This window comes from Monodelphis domestica, chromosome 2 (genome assembly GCF_027887165.1).
Source record: "Monodelphis domestica isolate mMonDom1 chromosome 2, mMonDom1.pri, whole genome shotgun sequence".
Classification (NCBI taxonomy): Eukaryota; Metazoa; Chordata; class Mammalia; order Didelphimorphia; family Didelphidae; genus Monodelphis; species Monodelphis domestica.
Window position 1 is genome coordinate 64,943,654 of NC_077228.1, and position 18,574 is coordinate 64,962,227.

General features: G+C 36.0%; 1 protein-coding gene across 1 annotated transcript in view; it reads left to right on the top strand.

Annotated features, from left to right (window-relative positions):
- The window catches only part of NTMT2 (N-terminal Xaa-Pro-Lys N-methyltransferase 2), a 28,815-nt gene extending 10,630 nt beyond the window's left edge, over positions 1–18,185 (top strand). Inside the window, exons 2-4 of the mRNA XM_056815516.1 lie at positions 3,301–3,476; positions 13,597–13,846; positions 14,586–18,185. Of these exons, the coding sequence (XP_056671494.1) occupies positions 3,301–3,476; positions 13,597–13,846; positions 14,586–14,857 (698 nt within the window). The 3' untranslated portion in view covers positions 14,858–18,185. The remainder of the gene's footprint in view (positions 1–3,300; positions 3,477–13,596; positions 13,847–14,585) is intronic.
- The last annotated feature ends 389 nt before the right edge of the window (positions 18,186–18,574 follow it).

The window sequence follows — 18,574 nt, forward strand, 5'->3', positions numbered from 1 at the left end:
GATGAAACTAGAAAGATAATAATTTTTTTTGTATATACATTTCAGACTTTTATTAGGTACCATAGAATTCAGAAGGAGTGGTTTTAATAAAAAAGGATTGGAGCACTGAAAACAGAAAAAAAAATAGCTGTGACCTAAGAGAAATCACACCCTTTCCTTCTTTGAAAATTAGAAATATAGTAACTTATTTGTTATTCTTCAAAAGAAACCTCCATTCATGTCCAGAACGGGATTTGTAGTCAATGAAAGACTGTAATCAGTTTCAGGATTTGACCTGAGTATGATTCAAGGAGGAATCATCCCAAAGAGAATTAGAAAGATAATTTTTAAGTTTGGATTAACCAGAGTTATGTTGCCTATCCTTCTTGCCAACATGAATAATTATCCTAGAGAGTTCCATATTCATTATGCCATTACCCAAATATTAGTAGTCACTTTCATTCAACTCATAGGTGGTTTATGTCTGCTCAGTCTGTGGAAGTATGATAGGCAAATGTCTGTCAAAAACTAGAATGTATTTGTCCAGGACAGCATGAAATTCTATATCTTAAGTCCTTACTCTGGCTGGTGTCCTAAGAGCACAAGTAGAAAAGACCCAGGGAGGGTGGATGGGTCAGAGATTGTTATTTGGAATTTGGATCATCCCCCATCCCTAAATCTGTTTCCAAATTGGAATAAGGTTACCTTTTTCACTCAACTAATTTTTCAGCATAGATATCTAGTCACATTAGAAGTTGTCAATTCTAAACCTAAAAAAATTAATATGGACTTTGAGGTAGGGCTGGGAGTGAGTTGGATAAAAAGGGACTCATCTGAAATTTCCATGAGCTAGTTTGATCTAATGAATAGAAAGAACTTCATTCTAGGTGTTGTCAGGAGGTCTGGCCTGAATTACCACCCCCTGCTATATAAAATGTAAGTGGCTGTTTTTGGCCTCACACCTCAACTCACTGGGATGTGGGAAGGATTAGTGAGATCAGATTCCCCACTGAGCTTGGAGCTGTTTGGGGGAGACAAGCCATGTACAGTAAATAATATTATTATTCAGATAACTTACAAAGAGTCTCTCCAGGGTTTGCCTTTCTGCCATGACTAGTTTCTAAGATCTCAGCTTTATTTGATTAGATCTCAGGAATCTGTCACTGGCAGTACTCTCTAGTAAAGGTCAAGCCAGAAAGTTACTTAACTCCAAGGGAGAGGTAGTGTGTGTTATTGTAGGGAGAGCACTGGATGGGAATTGTAGCATGAACACAAGGGAAATATGATCAACCAATGTAAGAGTGGGAAGATGGATTGTATCTCACCTTTCCTAGCACCTTTAGGACCCTCTTCAATAATAGACCCACTTCTTCCATTAGGACCTTGTTGCCTTCTTTTTCAGCTATGACAATTATTAAAATGATTAAAGTTTGGTACTCCCCCACTGTACCACTTCCAATGGAGGTGCTAATAATCTAAATACTTCTTGGGGGTCAGGCAAAATTCTTTTCCTTCACCTTCCAGCAGCAACCCTACAGCCTGCCAACAAGATTTTTTTCATGGTTATCAAGGGTGTCTTCAGTTCCTCATACTCTCATTATATTTGAAAGGAAAAAATGACCAGCAATTTCAAAGGCTAAAGAGAGGTCAAGAGTAATAAGGATAGAAAAAAGGCCATCAGATTTGGCCAGTTCATTAAGTGAGTATGGAAAATCAACTTCTAGACTAGGGGATCCAGTGTCTGTTTGGCCTTTTGGGGAGAATGTAAGCCAAAGTCTCAATTCCCATTATATAAGAAAGTCCTTTTGAAAGACCTCAGCTAGGTTTAGGGAGGAGCCATTGTTTTCTACATTTAGCATTTATCCTATTGTGGGTATTTTTGTTCTTTGGCTTGTTTGTTTTTACACAGATTTTTCTTTTTCTTTTCTTTTGGCAGAGAAGTATATGTGAATTGGAAATGTGCTCTCTTTTTTTAAGCCCCTACTTTCTGCCTTAGTACAAACTCCAAGATAGGAGGACAGGGATAGGCCAATGGGGTTAAGTGACTTGTCCAGGGTCAGACAAGCTAAGAAATTTGGGAGGTCATAATTGAACCCAATTCCTCCTGAATCCAAGCCTGGCACTCTATCCACGGAGTCACCTAATACTCCCCAAACACATTCTCTTTAACTCAGTTATGACTAATTAGTTAGAATTACAAAGCCGGAATCATAAGCACTCTCATTTACCAAGTAGATTCCCAGATGAAAGCAAGAAAAGCATGTGGGGTGGTAACCCAAGTCTCTTAAGTGTTGCCCAAATTCTTGAATATGATGCTTTGTTAGTTAACTTTTCGTATCCCCAGTATTGAGCACAATACATGGCATATAGTAAGTGTTTAATAAAAATGTTATGGTGTTCAAATAGCTTGCTTTTGTTCCTCAATTTGACCACAAGCTTTTTAAGGCAGGGATTCTATTCTTTTTTATGTTCTCCAAGTGCTTTGCACATAGTAGGTACTCAAAAATATTTAATAGTTGGTTGATTAAGACAAAAATTGCACAGGATTTGATCTGTAATATATGTCGGTACGTTGTAAGGGAGAGTAGAACTTGGTCAGAAGACCTGGGGTTGACTCTTAACTCTTATAGAACTTGAGATAAGTCCTATCACTTCTCTAAGTTTGTTTTCTCATCTGGAAAACAAGAGAGTTGGACTATATAACATCTATATCCTTTTCTATATCTAAATTCTATAAGTTTATAATTCACCATTCCTTGACTTTACAAACTTTCAAAATGTGAACTCTAATGCCTGCTATTCCAGGTAGGTGATCTCTATGTTTCTTTGATTTGGAAAGTGTGATTATAAAAAACGATGCCAACCCTACATAAATGGTTTGATGTATTGGGCTGGCTCTGCATACCTCAGTATTTAAATTGCCAGATTATCATATTTGATATTTTAAGGCATTTAAGCCTATGTTTTCATCAGCCAAATAAAATATTCTATTTTAAAGTCTCCTTTATAGTTTTTGCTTTACAAAATGCAATTTAAATATGGAGGGAGATTACAATAGTTCCAGTTTCAGTCTCTGAAAATGAAATTAAGACTAACCCAAGGTTGAGGTTAACAATTGGACTTCCATTATGATTGCAGAGTTGGTACATAACCTGTTTCCTTTTCCTTCTTTGGGATAGTTGTTAGTTCCTACAGATTGTCCTTTGTTATATTATTGCATAACCATGTCCAGGAACTTCTTAGGGTACCGTAGATGCCAATAGAGAACTAAATCAAGATATGGTCCGTATCACATGAACATTTGTGATGTTCCATTTGCAGTGAAACTCTATGCTTTAACAAGTCAAGTCATCAACGGCGAGATGCAGTTCTATGCCAGAGCAAAGCTTTTCTACAGTGAAGTTCCAGCAACAGAAGAGGGGATGATGGGAGATTACATTGAACTGTCTAACACAGATATCCAGTCCTCCCAGGAATTTCTTAGGAGGTTTGTTGGGGTGAGTTATCCAAGCAAAACTTTGGGAGACAGCAAAATGTGCAGAAGCACCAGCCTAGATTCTGTTTTCAGGCTTAGTGTGTAAGTGTGTAAGAGGAAGCTCATGGGATTTGGCCAACTGGACTGAACTATTTTGAGAATGGATTTCTACATCCTTAAAATGGAAGATGGGTCTCTCCAATTTACACTGGACCACCAATGAGGCTGGGCTTCACTGAAGCACTTATTTATCTAGTATGGCATTTAAGCATTCAAAACACTAATTCCACATGCTTCAGAAAAAAAGCAGTTAGGTGTTACAGTGGATACAGAGCCAGCCTTGGAATCAGGAAAACTTGAGTTCAAACCCAGCCTCAGACATTTATTATCTGTATAATATCATGGGCAAGTCACTTCACCCTCTGTTTACCTCAGTTTCCTCACCTATAAAACGGAAATAATAATAATGCCCACTTCCCAGGGTTGTTGTAAGGATCAAAAAAGAGAATAATTGTAAAGCAATTAGCATGGTACCTGGTTATCTAAGTGTTAGTTGTTGCTTAATTATTATTATTATCATCTTCCAGCAAGGGTACTGATGCCCCAAGTTTGGGGTAGGTGGTATCAAAGATACATACATTCTCTTCTAAACTCTGCCAGTAGGCAACTGACATCCTAAAGAATGAAGACTTATATAATTATAGGACATATATTTATTTGTTTATTTTCTAAGTCTCTCTAATGAAAACTACATATACATGTTACTGTTGCATTAGTAGAAAAATTAAATAACATGGTGGTTTCTTTTTTATCCTTTAAAAGCATTTCCCGCCCTCCCCCAGAAATACTCTATTTGGTCAATAATTCATTTTTAACAGTGCAATTAAAGAATATCACACTGCTCATTATGAACATTCTTGACACAACAAAAAATCATCTGCAAAATCTAGTAATGACCTAGGTATGGTTATATAAATAACTGTGGCACTATTAATGGGGATTCTCATAGAAAGTATTTTTAGTAAATTGATTTAGGCATCCAAGATTTTACTGGTATGGGCACTCTATGCCTCTGATACAGCTTGCAACCACCTTACAACTAAGTAGATGAGAATCTACCTTGCCAAATAATTCATTGCCATGAGTCCAATGTAGGGTGAACTTCTCCGCTCTTAGCCATGCTGGTCCTAACACAAGAAAAATACACCCCCAAGCATGGACATAACCAATTTACTTCTTTTCAAAAAGTCCAGGAGAAGTGTGAGTACAACAAATATCTATTTAGTGAGTGAACGAGGGAGGGAAATGCATAGATCCCACCCTGGAAATGTACTACCTTGTGCATTTGACTTGGACACCCTGGACCTCAGTTCCTTTAACTATAAAATGAGTGACTTGGACTAAATAGCCTCCAAAGTTTTTGTTTGTTTGTTTGTTTGTTTTTTTGCTATAGATCTGTGGTCCAAACTCTTTCATAAGACTGGCATCACAAAGAAGACTATTGCCCTTTCTCAAACAATCAATTAACAAACATTTATTGAGGTATTTGCTATATATCAGACAATGTGCTAGGTGCTAAAATTACAAAGATAAAAGTGAAACATTATTTGTCCTCAAGGAGCTTATATTCTATGAATAGACAACAAAGTGGATTTAAGATGTTTTCTTTCTTTCTTTCTTTTTTTTTTTTGATGGGGGCAGGAGGAAGGGAAGTAGAAAGAAAAAGTGTTATCAGCCAGTAGGAATAAGGGAAGGGACTATTCTAATTCTTGTAATAAATCTTTTATAAGAAGGTTCAATAGTATGCACACAAGAAATTTAAAGCTTATTCATGATAATATTCCAAAAGTTCATTTGTCAATTTTCAGGTATTCATAGCGAATTTTCTAACTGAAATAATTATAGACTTTTGGGGTTAATTTAAAAATCTATGAGTCCCTTTGATCAATAATGTTGTTGAATTGAAGTAATGATGTGTAATAATAGTTGAAGTCCCCAAGGTCTAAGCTTCTCTGAATCTTGAATTCTTTTTCCTTTTCTCTAAATAAATTTGAATGCTGGGACCAATATGATCAACTTCCCAGTTAGCAGCAAGATGATAATTATTATTTGCAGTTGTGTTTAGGAGGAGGTTGATTATGAGTCAAATATTCATCATCTTATCAATTTTTTGTGAAATAGTAAAAATCCATGATCTTCTTTTAGTTTATGGACCACATTTCTCCTGAAACTTCTTCCAGCTATAAGATATATTTTATCAGACAAATACACTGCAAAGATTTTTTCTCCCTGTTAATTGTTTCCTTATAATTTTAACTGCATTGGAATTTTTTGATTAAAAACTTAAAAATTTTTATATATTCAAAATTGTTAATTTTATCTCGTGTGATCCTCTCCATAACTTATTTAATAACAATTTGATCCCTATCCATATATCTGAAAGGTAGTTTTTATTTTGTTCCTTTAACTAGTTATGAGGTGATCTTTTATATCTAGGCCATATATTCATTTGGAACTTATCTTGGTATATAATGTGAAGTTTTAGCCTAAATCTAATTTCTTCCATATTTCTATTTCTATTTCCTAGAAGATTTTGATCAATAGTGAGACCTTACACCAGTAGTTGGAATCATTGAGTATGTCAAATACCAGGCTACTAGACTAATTTGTTTTTGTGTATTGTGTATCTAATGTGTTCCAATTGACCAATGTCTGTTTTTTAGCAATATAATAAACATTTAATGATTATTGCTTTGTGGCATATTTTGAGACCTGGAAATGTTACTAAATTCTTTTCCTCACTAATTTTAAGATGATCAAAATTTAAATCAACTACTTCTTGGCCCTTTCTCTTATTTTACTCTTTATTTTTCTTTGGTCCTGTCTATATTAGAGCTCTGAAGGGACACTGGTATTATCCATTCCATTAGAATATAAATAGTTTACACTTATAAATTGATTTCAATTGTGACTTGTATTTACTTTTTTGTTTCTTGATCCCCATGCTTTTATTTTAATGTCTCTCTTAAGCTTTGATAATCTTTATCAAGAATGCTTTGAATCTCTCAATTTAACGAAAATTCCATTTCCTCTAGTGGGTTTTCTACTTAGTTTTTACAGGATGTTATTCTTAGTTATAGTCCCATCTTTTGCCTTTTAGATTATTTTCCTATTTTATGCTTCCAGCTTCTTTACTGTTGTCACATTTTATACAGTCTTGATAGTGGTTCTCCAATATTTGAAACATTTCTTTCTGATTAATTATAGTATTTTTTTCATTGATCAAGACCATGTGGGTTTTTTTTTTTAAACCCTTACCTTCCGTCTTGGAGTCAATACTGTGTATTGGCTCCAAGGCAGAAGAGTGGCAAGGGCTATGCAATGGGGGTCAAGTGACTTGCCCAGGGTCACACAACTGGGAAGTGTCTGAGGCCAGATTTGAACCTAGGACTTCCCATCTCTAGGCCTGGCTCTCAATCCACTGAGCTACTCAGCTGCCCCCAGACCATGTGGGTTTTGATTATAATGTTTCTAGGAGTTTTCCTTCTGGAGTTTCTTTTAGGAGACAATGAATGAATTCTGTCTTTGCTTTGCTCTCATTCTCATATTTCTGATAGACATTTTTTTCATAATTCTTGAAAACTTATATCCAAATTTCTTTTAGTTGTGGCTTTTAGATAGTCAAATTACTTTTAAATTATGTCTTATAGATCTGTTTCTAGGTCAGTTGCTTATAAAAAGATTTATTTTACATTTTATTCAATATTTTTTCAATGTTTTTTCTTTTTTAAAAATTATTTTTTGTTATGTCATGGAGCCATTAACTTGTTTTTAGACAATTCTAATTTTGAGGGAATCTGTCACTTGGATAATGTTTTAAATAACTTGTGTTAAACTGTCAGTTCTTTTCCCAGTTCTCTACACCATTACTCTTACTTCTTTTATAATTGTTTCTTTTACTGCGTTTATATCATTTATATATTTTTTTTACTTTTAAAAATTCTTGCTTCATTTTCTCTAAGAATTTTAAGTTACTTCAACTTTAAGGTTTGTCTTTAAATAAAATAAAATTAAAAAATAACAAGTTGTGGCTAATCTGTGTTTTTCTTTGAGGCTTTGCTTATAAGTACTTTGGAATTAATTCTCCTCTTTTGGATTTGGGTTTTTGGCATCCTTGGCATTGAAGTAACACCTCATCTATTTTGTTTGTTTGTTTGTTTGTTTACTCCTTTTTCCAGTCTCACTTTAGGATGGGGATTTTGTGTTTGGTCAGGGCTCTATGTATCTCTAGCAGAACTCTTGTGAGCTTGTATAACTGAAGTGTCTTATCTGATGCCTTGCTGCTAGCGTCAAAGTGAGAGTGATATCTCTCTCTTCAATTTCTGTAGTCTGGTTCCCAGATTCTCTCTTTAGCTTTAGAGCAAAAGTGCCAGAGCCCTCCAGCTCCTGGAGTCTGGCTCTGAGATCTTTGCTGGTTTAGGTAACATTTTTACTGACTTCTATTCTGTGGTGATTGGCTTTAAACTCCCCCGTCCTGGTTTAGAGCAATGTCACTAATTCCCTTTTCCAATCCTGGGGTCCAAGTTTGAAATCCTGTCCCATCTCTACTCTACATTCCTCCCCTGGTCATTTGCCTGTGAGTCAAACTTGTGATTGTTTTCTGGAAACCCATTGTGGTTTCTCCTTAGAATTTCTGATCACTACTTAGTTAAGAGCTGGTCTGAGATCTTCCTTGGAGTTGTTATTGAGGGAACTAGGCGGCACTCTTTCTTCCTCCTCTACAGTCTTTGCTGGTCTTCTGACAAACCATAATTAAAATTGAAATGGAGAGTCCAGGTTAGAGAGGGGATAAGAAGAATGAGCATCAGCAGCTCAGTCTGTAATTTTATCCAAGTGAAAACGCCCTCTATTGATGCTGCTCTGTAGTTTAGAGTCTCAGAGGGTTGCCTTGGGGACTTAAAGCTGAAGTGACTTGCTCAGGGTCATATAATCAGCATTCATTAGAGGAAGGACTTGAACTCAGTTCATTGTAAACCTAAGGCTGCCTTTTAATGGAGGGGAGAAGGGAGAGGGAGACAACATAACAGCTCTCAAAGTGTGATCTGAAAACTCTTAAGAGTCAACAAGACCTTTTTAGGGAGTCTTCAAGGTTAAGACTATTTTCACTGTACTACTAAGATTTTAACTGCCTATTAAAATGCTTCTCCTTTTTCCAACTAGATATCAATATGAGGCTAGCTTTTCTTCATATACTTCAACTACAACACATCTTAACAGATTGAATGTAGAGGCAGATATGAGAAATCAGTTATCTTCTATTAAGCCAGCATTAAAAATATTTGCAAAAATATATAAAACAATTCTAATCTTTCCACTTGTGCATTTTGGGATAGCTCTAAACCCTGGGAGAGTACATCTCCCAGGACTCTAAAATGAATACATTGTTTCTTTTAGAAAAATATACTTTTGATAAAATATATTGTTTAGTTTTACACATAATGCTTATTATTATTTAGGAATCAATATATTAAAATTTTTTATCAGTTTTAATTCAAATATTGATAAGTATACCCACATAAATGAAAGTTTTTTGGGGGGGAACTTCAATAAAATTTAAGATCATATAGGGGTTCTGACACAAAAAGTTTGAGAAATATTACCCTAGGAGATTGTATTATAATATCCTTTTTAGAATGATAGTAATCAACTGGATTTGATTCAGTTTAAAAATATATATGTATATGTATTATACACACATTCTATACTCAAGATCATTTAATGAAACTATTTCAATGGAGAAAAATCAACACATAAATATATTTATGCCTTTTACATTCTCCAAAGGCTGGGCAGCCAATCAAATCTTTGTTCAGCCTCTACTTTGTGGTTTTTATGAAGCAGTTTCATCTGTATGACAAACATGGCAAGGAGGGAGCTCTGTTAGAAAGTATTCTTTGAAATTTGAGAGTATACATATATCTAGTCATAATGAAGCAGTATAAACAAAGTGAGTGTGTTTATACTGTTTATGTGTAGCACCAGGATTTTCTCCATGAGTTCAATCTTTCCATCTTTTTCTCAGTGTAGTCTGAATGAGAGGTGGAAACTTTTAAACTCCCAAGAAGAGAGAGATAGTTGTGAATAAAGAATTTTACAAGTGACTAGAAAAGCAATTTGTTTTGAGTAGTTCTTTATATATATAAATTATAATATTATATAACAATATAATATAATATATTATTGTAATATATATTAACTTAAGCCAATCATCAAAGTATCTTATTGCATCTTTTGGTTTTAATAAACTTTGCTTTATAACTTATTTACCATTTATTCACTCTAGTTCCTCCTCTGTAATTTGGAAAGACTGATTCAATTTCCTCATTTTACAAAGTTCAATCCATTCATGTGTCTTAAGTCTAACCTCTTAGAGAGGTTAATGCAGGGGTCCCCAAACTTTTTACACAGGAGGCCAGTTCACTGTCCCTCAAACCATTGGAGGGATGGACTATAAAAACCTAACCCTAACCCTAACTGGGCAGTAGTATACAAAGTGTGGAATCCCCTCCCCCAGATCACTGCTCACCATGCTGACCTCTTCCATTATGCAGCTACATAATCCTTCCCCCCTTTGCCCCCCTCTGCCTCCTTCTCATTCAGTTACTCCCAGAACAAGGCACCACGCAAATGATTATGTCACCAGAAGTAGTACTGTACGTGAGTGACGCCATGCTTTGTGGCACCGCCACATATAGTACTCCAGGAGCACAGGATGCAGATTCATCCTGTGATCCTCTCACTGACCACCAATGAAAGAGGTGCTCCATCCAGAAGTGCAGTGGGGGCTGGATACATGGCCTCAGGGGGCCGCATGTGGCCCAGGGGCCATAGTTTTGGGACCCCTGGGTTAATGGTACCATTGCCCCCCTTTTTTGTCCAGATGAAATCTATAGTACTGTGTTTACTTCTGGGCACCATATTTTAGGGATGTTATTGATCAAATAATGTCCAGAGGAGACAACCGGAATGAGGAAGGCTTTTAACATCATATGAATATCAGTTAAAAAGACAAGGGATCCTTTGTTTAGGGGATAGCAGACTTCACAGTGGGGATAGGAGTTTGGTCAACTAAGCATGACTCAAGAGACATTGACTATGAGACCTGTCCTTGCTCTGGACACATACTTGAAAACAATGGCAAACCTAGAGGAGAGGATATTCTCCACTTCTCAAAACAACAAACTGATTTTCACACAAACTTCTCATGCAAGCTTTTTCATGGTTTCATTTCTGTCATTTTCAATTCAATTTAATTCTCCACTTTAAAATCTGTACCAAAGTGTTTTTCCTTTTCCAAATAATTCATAATTAAAATTCTCATCTCCTGTCTTTCAAACATCTTGGAAGAGAAAATTAAGAGTCATCTTTGGCTCCCAACACCTTCCACATCTAACTGTATCTCAGTGCTACTGAGGCTTCATAGTCTCCTTGGACTCTGCACCCAGGTTCCAGCCCTTTATGGCAATGACTTGGATATCAGACTCCTAGCTTGTGTGTCTACTTTTCTAAAGGAACTCTTAAAAGAGTCTCTGACTATTGAATTTAAAAAAAGCATTGCAGAACCTTCTTTTCCCATGTAGAAGAGATATTATTATAATAGCCAAAGACTTCAACTGAAGCTTGGAAGCAGGAAGCAGAGATACACTCTACAGGCAAATACCCAGTAGAGCTATGCCTGGCAATGTCTTGGGAAGACTATATATCATCAGAGAGGTATTCAGATGAGCCCTGAGCATCAAGCCAAGCAACATTTAGTCAGTCTGTGTCCAGTGGAAACTATGTGTCCAGTGAAGTGCCAACAGAGTTGTGTCTGGTAGAAACTTCATGTCTAGGAGAGGAGGAAGTTGTACTATGGTATCACCATCATATAAATGGAGCCATGTTATCCAAGGCATGTGTTTGTCCCTCCATGTGTATCCTGGCCACACATGATACCCGTCCTACTGATGATGTGTAGGGAGGGTATATTCCAGGTTTATGAGAGATACATTTTATTCTTCCCATTTTATAATACTAATATATTTAATGCTTTTTTTCTTTGAAGTATTTGTATTCCCTGACTGACTACTAAAGATAAATAAGTTTATGGAAACTTATGAGCTATGGTTTTAATGCATGTAGACCCAGAAAGTACCTTGAACCAAAAGTAGCAGGTCCTGCAGAAGTCCTGTCAGTTGAGGGGTCCTTTCATGAGCTACATTAGTAGTCCTCATCTGAAAGAGCAGCACCCACCTACCCTTGAGAAAATGACTCTTTGTATGGAATGGATAACTGGATTTTCTGGTGTTTGCCTTCTCTCTTTATTCACATGTCTTTTTCCTTTGCTCTGCATGTCCAGAAATCATAAGTGGGTTTTCTGCTCAAGTTTCTGATTGGCAGCTGCAAGTATCTAGTTAACTTAATTTCAAGCCCAGGGTTTAAACAGTGGCCATCCCCTCTTTGGCAAAATAATTTGGTGCAGCTGAAACATTTAAAATCAGAAAAATGTCTTTTTTCAGTTTGAAAAAAAAAATTGTTTTGGCTAATTCTCCCCACCCCCCAGTTAATGGAATGTACAGACTTGCCTTTTTGCTCAGTATTGGGATTGGGGTAGATGGATGAATCAAGTAATTTTAAAAAATATAAAATGAAATGCTGTTGAGCTGAACTAGAGAAAGCCTCATGATTTATGCTAAAAATTAACATTATAGAATCTCAATTGGGTCTTCACTGCATCAAGGCAATCCCTAATTGATTTTTTCCCTAATAGATTGCCAGTTGAAGATGCTAAAAGAAAAACTCTACCCCTTTGATCGTTTTAAAAAACTTTATTAAAGAAAAACAACTGGAGTTTCCCCCAGCTGAAATTCACTCCCTAAACTCTGAATCAAGTTTCATTCAAAGTTTCCTCCTAGGTGCGGGATTGGTCCTTATATAGACCAATCCTGTGCCTGGAAGTAAGGGGGGGATGTGGTCCTTCCCTAGTATGGAATTGGTCCAATTCAAGACCAATCCCACACCAGGAAGTAGGGGGTGTGGTCCCTCCCCCAGCACGGGATTGGTCTTCGACCAATCCCACACCAAGAAGTAGTAGGGAGGGACACTTTGGTGGGATGCATTTCCCCAGGCCAGAACATTTTATAACCCATATGATTCACCATAGTAGCTGTTCTAAACTTTTCTTATTTCCTCATTTCTCTCATAGTTCCTCTACCTAAACTACCTTCTTAGTCAAAGCTTTTGCCTACTACTTTGCTGAAAAAAATCAAAACCATTTTCTGTGAGTTATTTCTCTCCTCCTTATTTCACAACTACTTGACATCAGATCCAGTCTCTGATGAAGAGGTAGCTGTCCTGATCAAGGCCTGAACTTTCACGTGGATCCTTGATTTCATCTCTCTGATTTTTTCCTCAGCAAAGTAACCCTACTAACACTCTCACCCACCCATTTTCTACTTTTCCCCCCTATATTCTGATTCTTTCCCTAATGCCTAAAAATATGCTGATCTCCAATCTTAAAAAAATGTATAATTATTAATTATTTTAGTATTCTCCTTTTCTCCATCAAAGTCCTGGAAAAAGCTAACTATACTAATTGCCTCCATTTCCTCAAGTCTCTCCTCACTCCAATACACCCTCCACTTAGCTACCACTAAGTGTTTACCTTATCAGCTACCACTGATGTTCATCTCTCTACTTGGGAAGCTGATGCCAGTTCTGAAATGCAGAAGGTTAAGGTTGATTGGGTATCTACATTAAGTCCAGTATCAACATGGTGAGCCTTCAGGAATAGAGGGAAACCAGGCTTCCTAAAGAAGTGCACAATGGCCCAAGTCAGAAAGGGGACATGCCAAAGTCTCCTTACTGACCAGTAGTGAGACCAGGCCCATGACTGGTTTTTGTACTTCCAGTGTGGTGATGAAGGGAGACCTAGTTAAAAAAAATAGTTTGGAATGTATGACATCTTAGTTATCTTCTAATTCTAAGAGTCTATAATTTTATGCACTGAGATAATCTGATGACAGCTAATAAATTTATAACTCACTGCTTCAGACACAGTTAAAATTGACTTTCATATTACATTTTCTTTTTGCTCTCTATAGGGTCCCGGGAAAGCAGGCACTGACTGTGCCTTGGACTGTGGTTCTGGGATAGGAAGGGTCAGCAAACATGTCTTGTTGCCAGTTTTCAACAGTGTGGAACTGGTGGACATGATGGAAACCTTCTTGGATGAAGCCCAGAATTATCTACAAGCTAAAGAAGACAAAGTAGAAACATATTACTGTTACAGCCTTCAGGAATTCACGCCTGCTCTCAGAAAATATGATGTTATTTGGATTCAGTGGGTTTCTGGTTAGTCTTGTGTTCTACTATTTTCATTCTCCTTGTTCTAGCCAAAAGAAAAACAGGGAGCCCAGATTCATAATGAAAAGTGTAGAAAGCACCATACTGATAAGAAAATAGACTTCATATCCCACTTACATCCAACTTATAGAAGATCTGAATGAGGCTTATTATTCCTAGAGAGATAATGAAAAAATGTTCAAGATGAAGAAAGCAATAGTAATAAACATTAAGAATTTGAATTTAGAGAAATATAAAAAATTTACATGAAATATATTCTATATGTTAAGTGAATTAATTTTAATAATTTTTCCAGGTATGTTTTTTCTTTTCATAGCAGTCACCAGAAATCAGCTAGGATCATCAGAATCAATAAATCTTGGCAACTGATTGGATATGTTTTTCAGAGAATGTAGAATAGTTGCCTTTTTTCACATTTTCTCCTTAAAAACATGAGAAAAATCTTATAATATGGATTTTAAACATCACTTTCCTGCAATGTTAAATTAAGAGATCAAGTCCACTTTTCCTTAGATTTAATAATGTCCAATGGATGACATTTATCTTTCCTAAGCACTTTGATACCTTGTTCTATTTTACCCCCGCAAAATCCCTGCACTAATTGAGTAGATCTATCTTTGTTTTTTAGAATTTAAATAATTGATCTAAGAGTGGCAGAACCAAAACTAGAACTCAGAATGGTGCTCTTTAATGAACCACTGTCACTCTCTTATGCTCCTTCCTACAGGGAACCTGACTGATAAAGATCTCCTAGAGTTTCTTTGCCGATGCTGTGAAGGCCTGAGAGAGAATGGCATCATCATCTTAAAGGACAATGTGGCCAGGGAGGGTTGTTTCTTTGACTCTTCTGACAGCAGTGTAATCCGGGACATGGACATCCTCCGAAGCCTCATTGACAAAAGTGGGCTGGTGGTTCTTCGGGAGGAGAAACAAGAGGGTTTTCCAGAGCAGTGTGTCCCAGTGTGGATGTTTGCTCTGCGTAGCAATGGTAATTTATAGGATTGAAGCTTGAGATTGAAAAAGGATCTTGGAGATCATTGATGGTCCAGGTCCCACATTTAACATGGGAGGGAACCAAGGCTTAGAGAAATTAAGTGACTTGTTCAAAATCACAAAGGTAGTAAGTAGCAGAGAGGAAATTTGAATTTAGGTTCCAGGACTCAGTGCTTACACTTTTGCATCCCAATCAGCAAGGTAAGAGACTGCTGGCCTGCAGAGTATTTGGGAGTGGAGTCATAGGAAGTAAATTCTTCAAAGTCTCTATTAGAATATAATTCAATTCAACAGATACTTACCTATTGTATATGCAAGGTACTAGATGATAAGAATACTTACTCTTGGGCTCTTTTCCCAAATAGATTCCAGTTTAATGAGATCCTATTTAAAATTCTAATGAAGTTTTTTGGAAAAAGAGATTAGCATTTGCATAAACAATGGATAATGAAGTATGCTTACATATATGAATATTCATACATAAATTATTATTTTACACTCTTATACTCTATTCTACATTCTCCGATAAAAACATCTGAGCTTATGGTTTCAGAAGTTCAAATTTGGAAGGAACCTCAGAGACTGTGTAGTCTTAACCATATCTCAATAAGAATCCCTTCTATAACTAACAAGTGTGCCTTTTCTCAAAGACCTTTAGGGAGTCAGGGTCAGCTGCCTCTCAAGAAAGCCCATTCCACATTTTAAAAAACATTAAAAAAAAACTAAAGTAAATGTTTGTTATACTACCCATTCCACTTCTGGAGAGTTTGGATTATAAACAAGTTTGTAAAAATCCAACTCTGCAATTTTATGTTCCTAATTCTGACCTTTCCAACCACAAAGACTAAGTCAAATCCTTTTTCCACCTGATGGTCCTTCTGACATTCAAAGATGGATAATTTTATACTCTTACTAGAGTTTTTCCCATTCTAAGCTAAAGATTCCCAGTTCAGTTAAATAATTCTTATATGTCATGATTGTGAGACCCTTTAATATGGTATTAGTTGCTTTTCCCTGAATGCTCTCTTATATGTCACAATTCTTTCTAAACTAGTGTCCAGAATAAAAATCCCAAAGTGGTCTGATTAGGGCAAAATACTGTGGTACTATCACTTCTTTAATCTTAGACACTATGCTTCTCTTAAAGAAACCTAAGGGTGCATTAGTTTTTGTTTTTGTTTTTCTCACTGCTGTAGTGTCCTGTTGACTCTTCTCTTTTTTTTAAAAATTCAATTAAATTTTCCCTCAATTATAGGTAAAATAGTTTACAAAATTTTTAAAAGAACTTTTAGTCTTTTTTAAAATTTTAACTTATTTATTGAATTAATTACATGATTCATGTTCTTTCCCCCCACCTCTTTCCATAGTCAACAAGCAATTCCATTGGGTTTTGCATGTATCATTAAGATCTTTTAGTCTTGAATTCTCTCTCTCTCCCCTCCCCCTGAGAGAGTAAGCAATCTGATATAGATTTTATGAGCACATACTGTTGACTCCTCTCAAGCTTGTAGTCAATTAAACAACTATAATTCCTGCAGATGAACTACTATTTAGCTGTAGGACAACTATCCTTGGGCCACATCTCCCTTACCTCTTCATTTTGTTCACAAGAATAAATGAAACATTGTGAAGTGCCATGCCAAATATAAATATGCTAAATGGAATAGGAAGCAAAATAACAGACTTGTGGTAATAGAAGACTTGAATTCAAATTCTGTCTCAAACACTAGCAAAGGGACACTTGGATAATTACTTGATCTCACACTGTTTCCTCATCTGTAAAATGAGTATAATAATAGCACTCACCTCATAGGGTTATTGTGAGAATCAAATGAGATCTCATATGTTAATACATTCAAACTTCAAAATGTAATATAAGTACCATTATTATTATCATTGTTAATAGATCTTATGGCATTCCCTTTATGAATCTAGTAACCCTGTTAAAACAAAAAATGGGGCTAGACTGGCGTGACCTGTTCTTGATGAAGTCATTCTACTGCTTCATGATTATGATCACCTTTTCTATATATCAACTTTTTAATAATATATTCTTAACATTTTTTTTTTCAGAAACCAAAGTTCATCTCACTGGCCTATGGTTTACAGATTGCCTTCTCTTTCCTTTTCAAAATTGAGGAAGTTTTTTAGGCTTATGATTCTTCTCTCATTTCCCACCATCTTTCAAAGATCATCAATGGTAGCTCAGCAAATACATTCATCAGTTCTTTTACCACCAAAGTGTAGAGTTTATCTGGTCCTGATGACTTGAACTCATCAAGAGCAGCAAAGTGTTCTTTTATTATCTTCCTGGTTATTTTTGGCTTTAACTCCCAATTAGCCTTTTAAAAAAGTATTCTTTCCAGTTCAAAAACAATTCTCTTTTGGCAGAAAAAAAATCAAAGCAAAACCCAGAAGCAAAACAAGAGCAGAGCAGTTCTGCATTCTCTCTGTCATCTGTTATCATCACTTCATTCATTGAGTAGTGGCCCTCTTTGATCCTCTTCCTCAGTACAGAATTAAAAAAAAAAAACAACCCACAAAACCTTTTAGTTATTCTTGGCTCTCATAGCTAGTCTCCACTCATACTGAGCTTTAGCTGAGTCAGCTCTTATAGGACAATGCTTTCAATTTTATAATCACTCATCAAATATTTGTTAATACCATTTTTATGTAAAATATAAGTTCCCATACACTTGGGGAATTACAACAATAAATATACCAATGTAGTTGTTTTCAAGGAGATTATATTCTCAGTTAGTGGGGTGTGAAAGATCAGATATTCAATAGCTTTTAGAAGGTGGCTAAATTAGAAGGGAAAGACTCAAACCTTTATTCACCAAGTGTTTGTGGGGCACCATTCATGTCCATGATTAAATGCTAAATACTTCACTGTATTCACCAAGAAAAAAGAAGAGAACAAGGTCAGTTTTTAAAACAACTTTTAAAAGATCTATCCTCTTGAATCTGTGTTTCATAGATATGGTCTAGTTTAAGGTATTAGGTATCTCAGATCATTTTAAATATGAGGAAACTAACACCAAGATAAAGTAAATAACTTGCAGAGCTTATAAATAGCAGAACAATGTTCACTTGAACTGATTTCTACTGCTGAAGTTAATAGGTGGTACGATAAGCAGAGATGTAGAAAAAAGGGTCGGTTTTGATTAAACTTGCAAATTGAATTGTCTGGATTCATTTGAGTGTTTTGGCTTAATGTAAAAGATAATTTTGATTATACTATTAAAATGGAACACTTTTGAATGATATATAGATGCCTTTGTATGAATATAATGTTCAAATAAAACCACTTGTGTTTTTCATGCTTTCCTTCCTCCATGACTGATTTTCTTTCTTTTCCCTCCCTAAAACCTTTACCTCTTGTTTTAGAATTAATACTAGGTATCACTTCCAAGACAGAAGAGCAGTAAGGGCTAGGCAGTTAGGATTAAGTGATTTGCCTAGGGTCCTGTAGGCAGGAAGTATCTGAGTCAAGATTTGAATCCAGGACATCCTATCCCTAGACTTGGCCCCCTATTAACCGAGTCACCTAGTTATCTCCATTATTGACTTTCAACTTGAACAATACACATGTGTTCTTGTACCAGTGGGAGGGACTGTGATCTTTCACAGGAGGGTCAGCTAATTCACTAGTTGACAGAGTCAGGATCCAAAAAGGACTGGCTAGGCTACAAAATAGGACTCAATTGAATAAGATGAAAT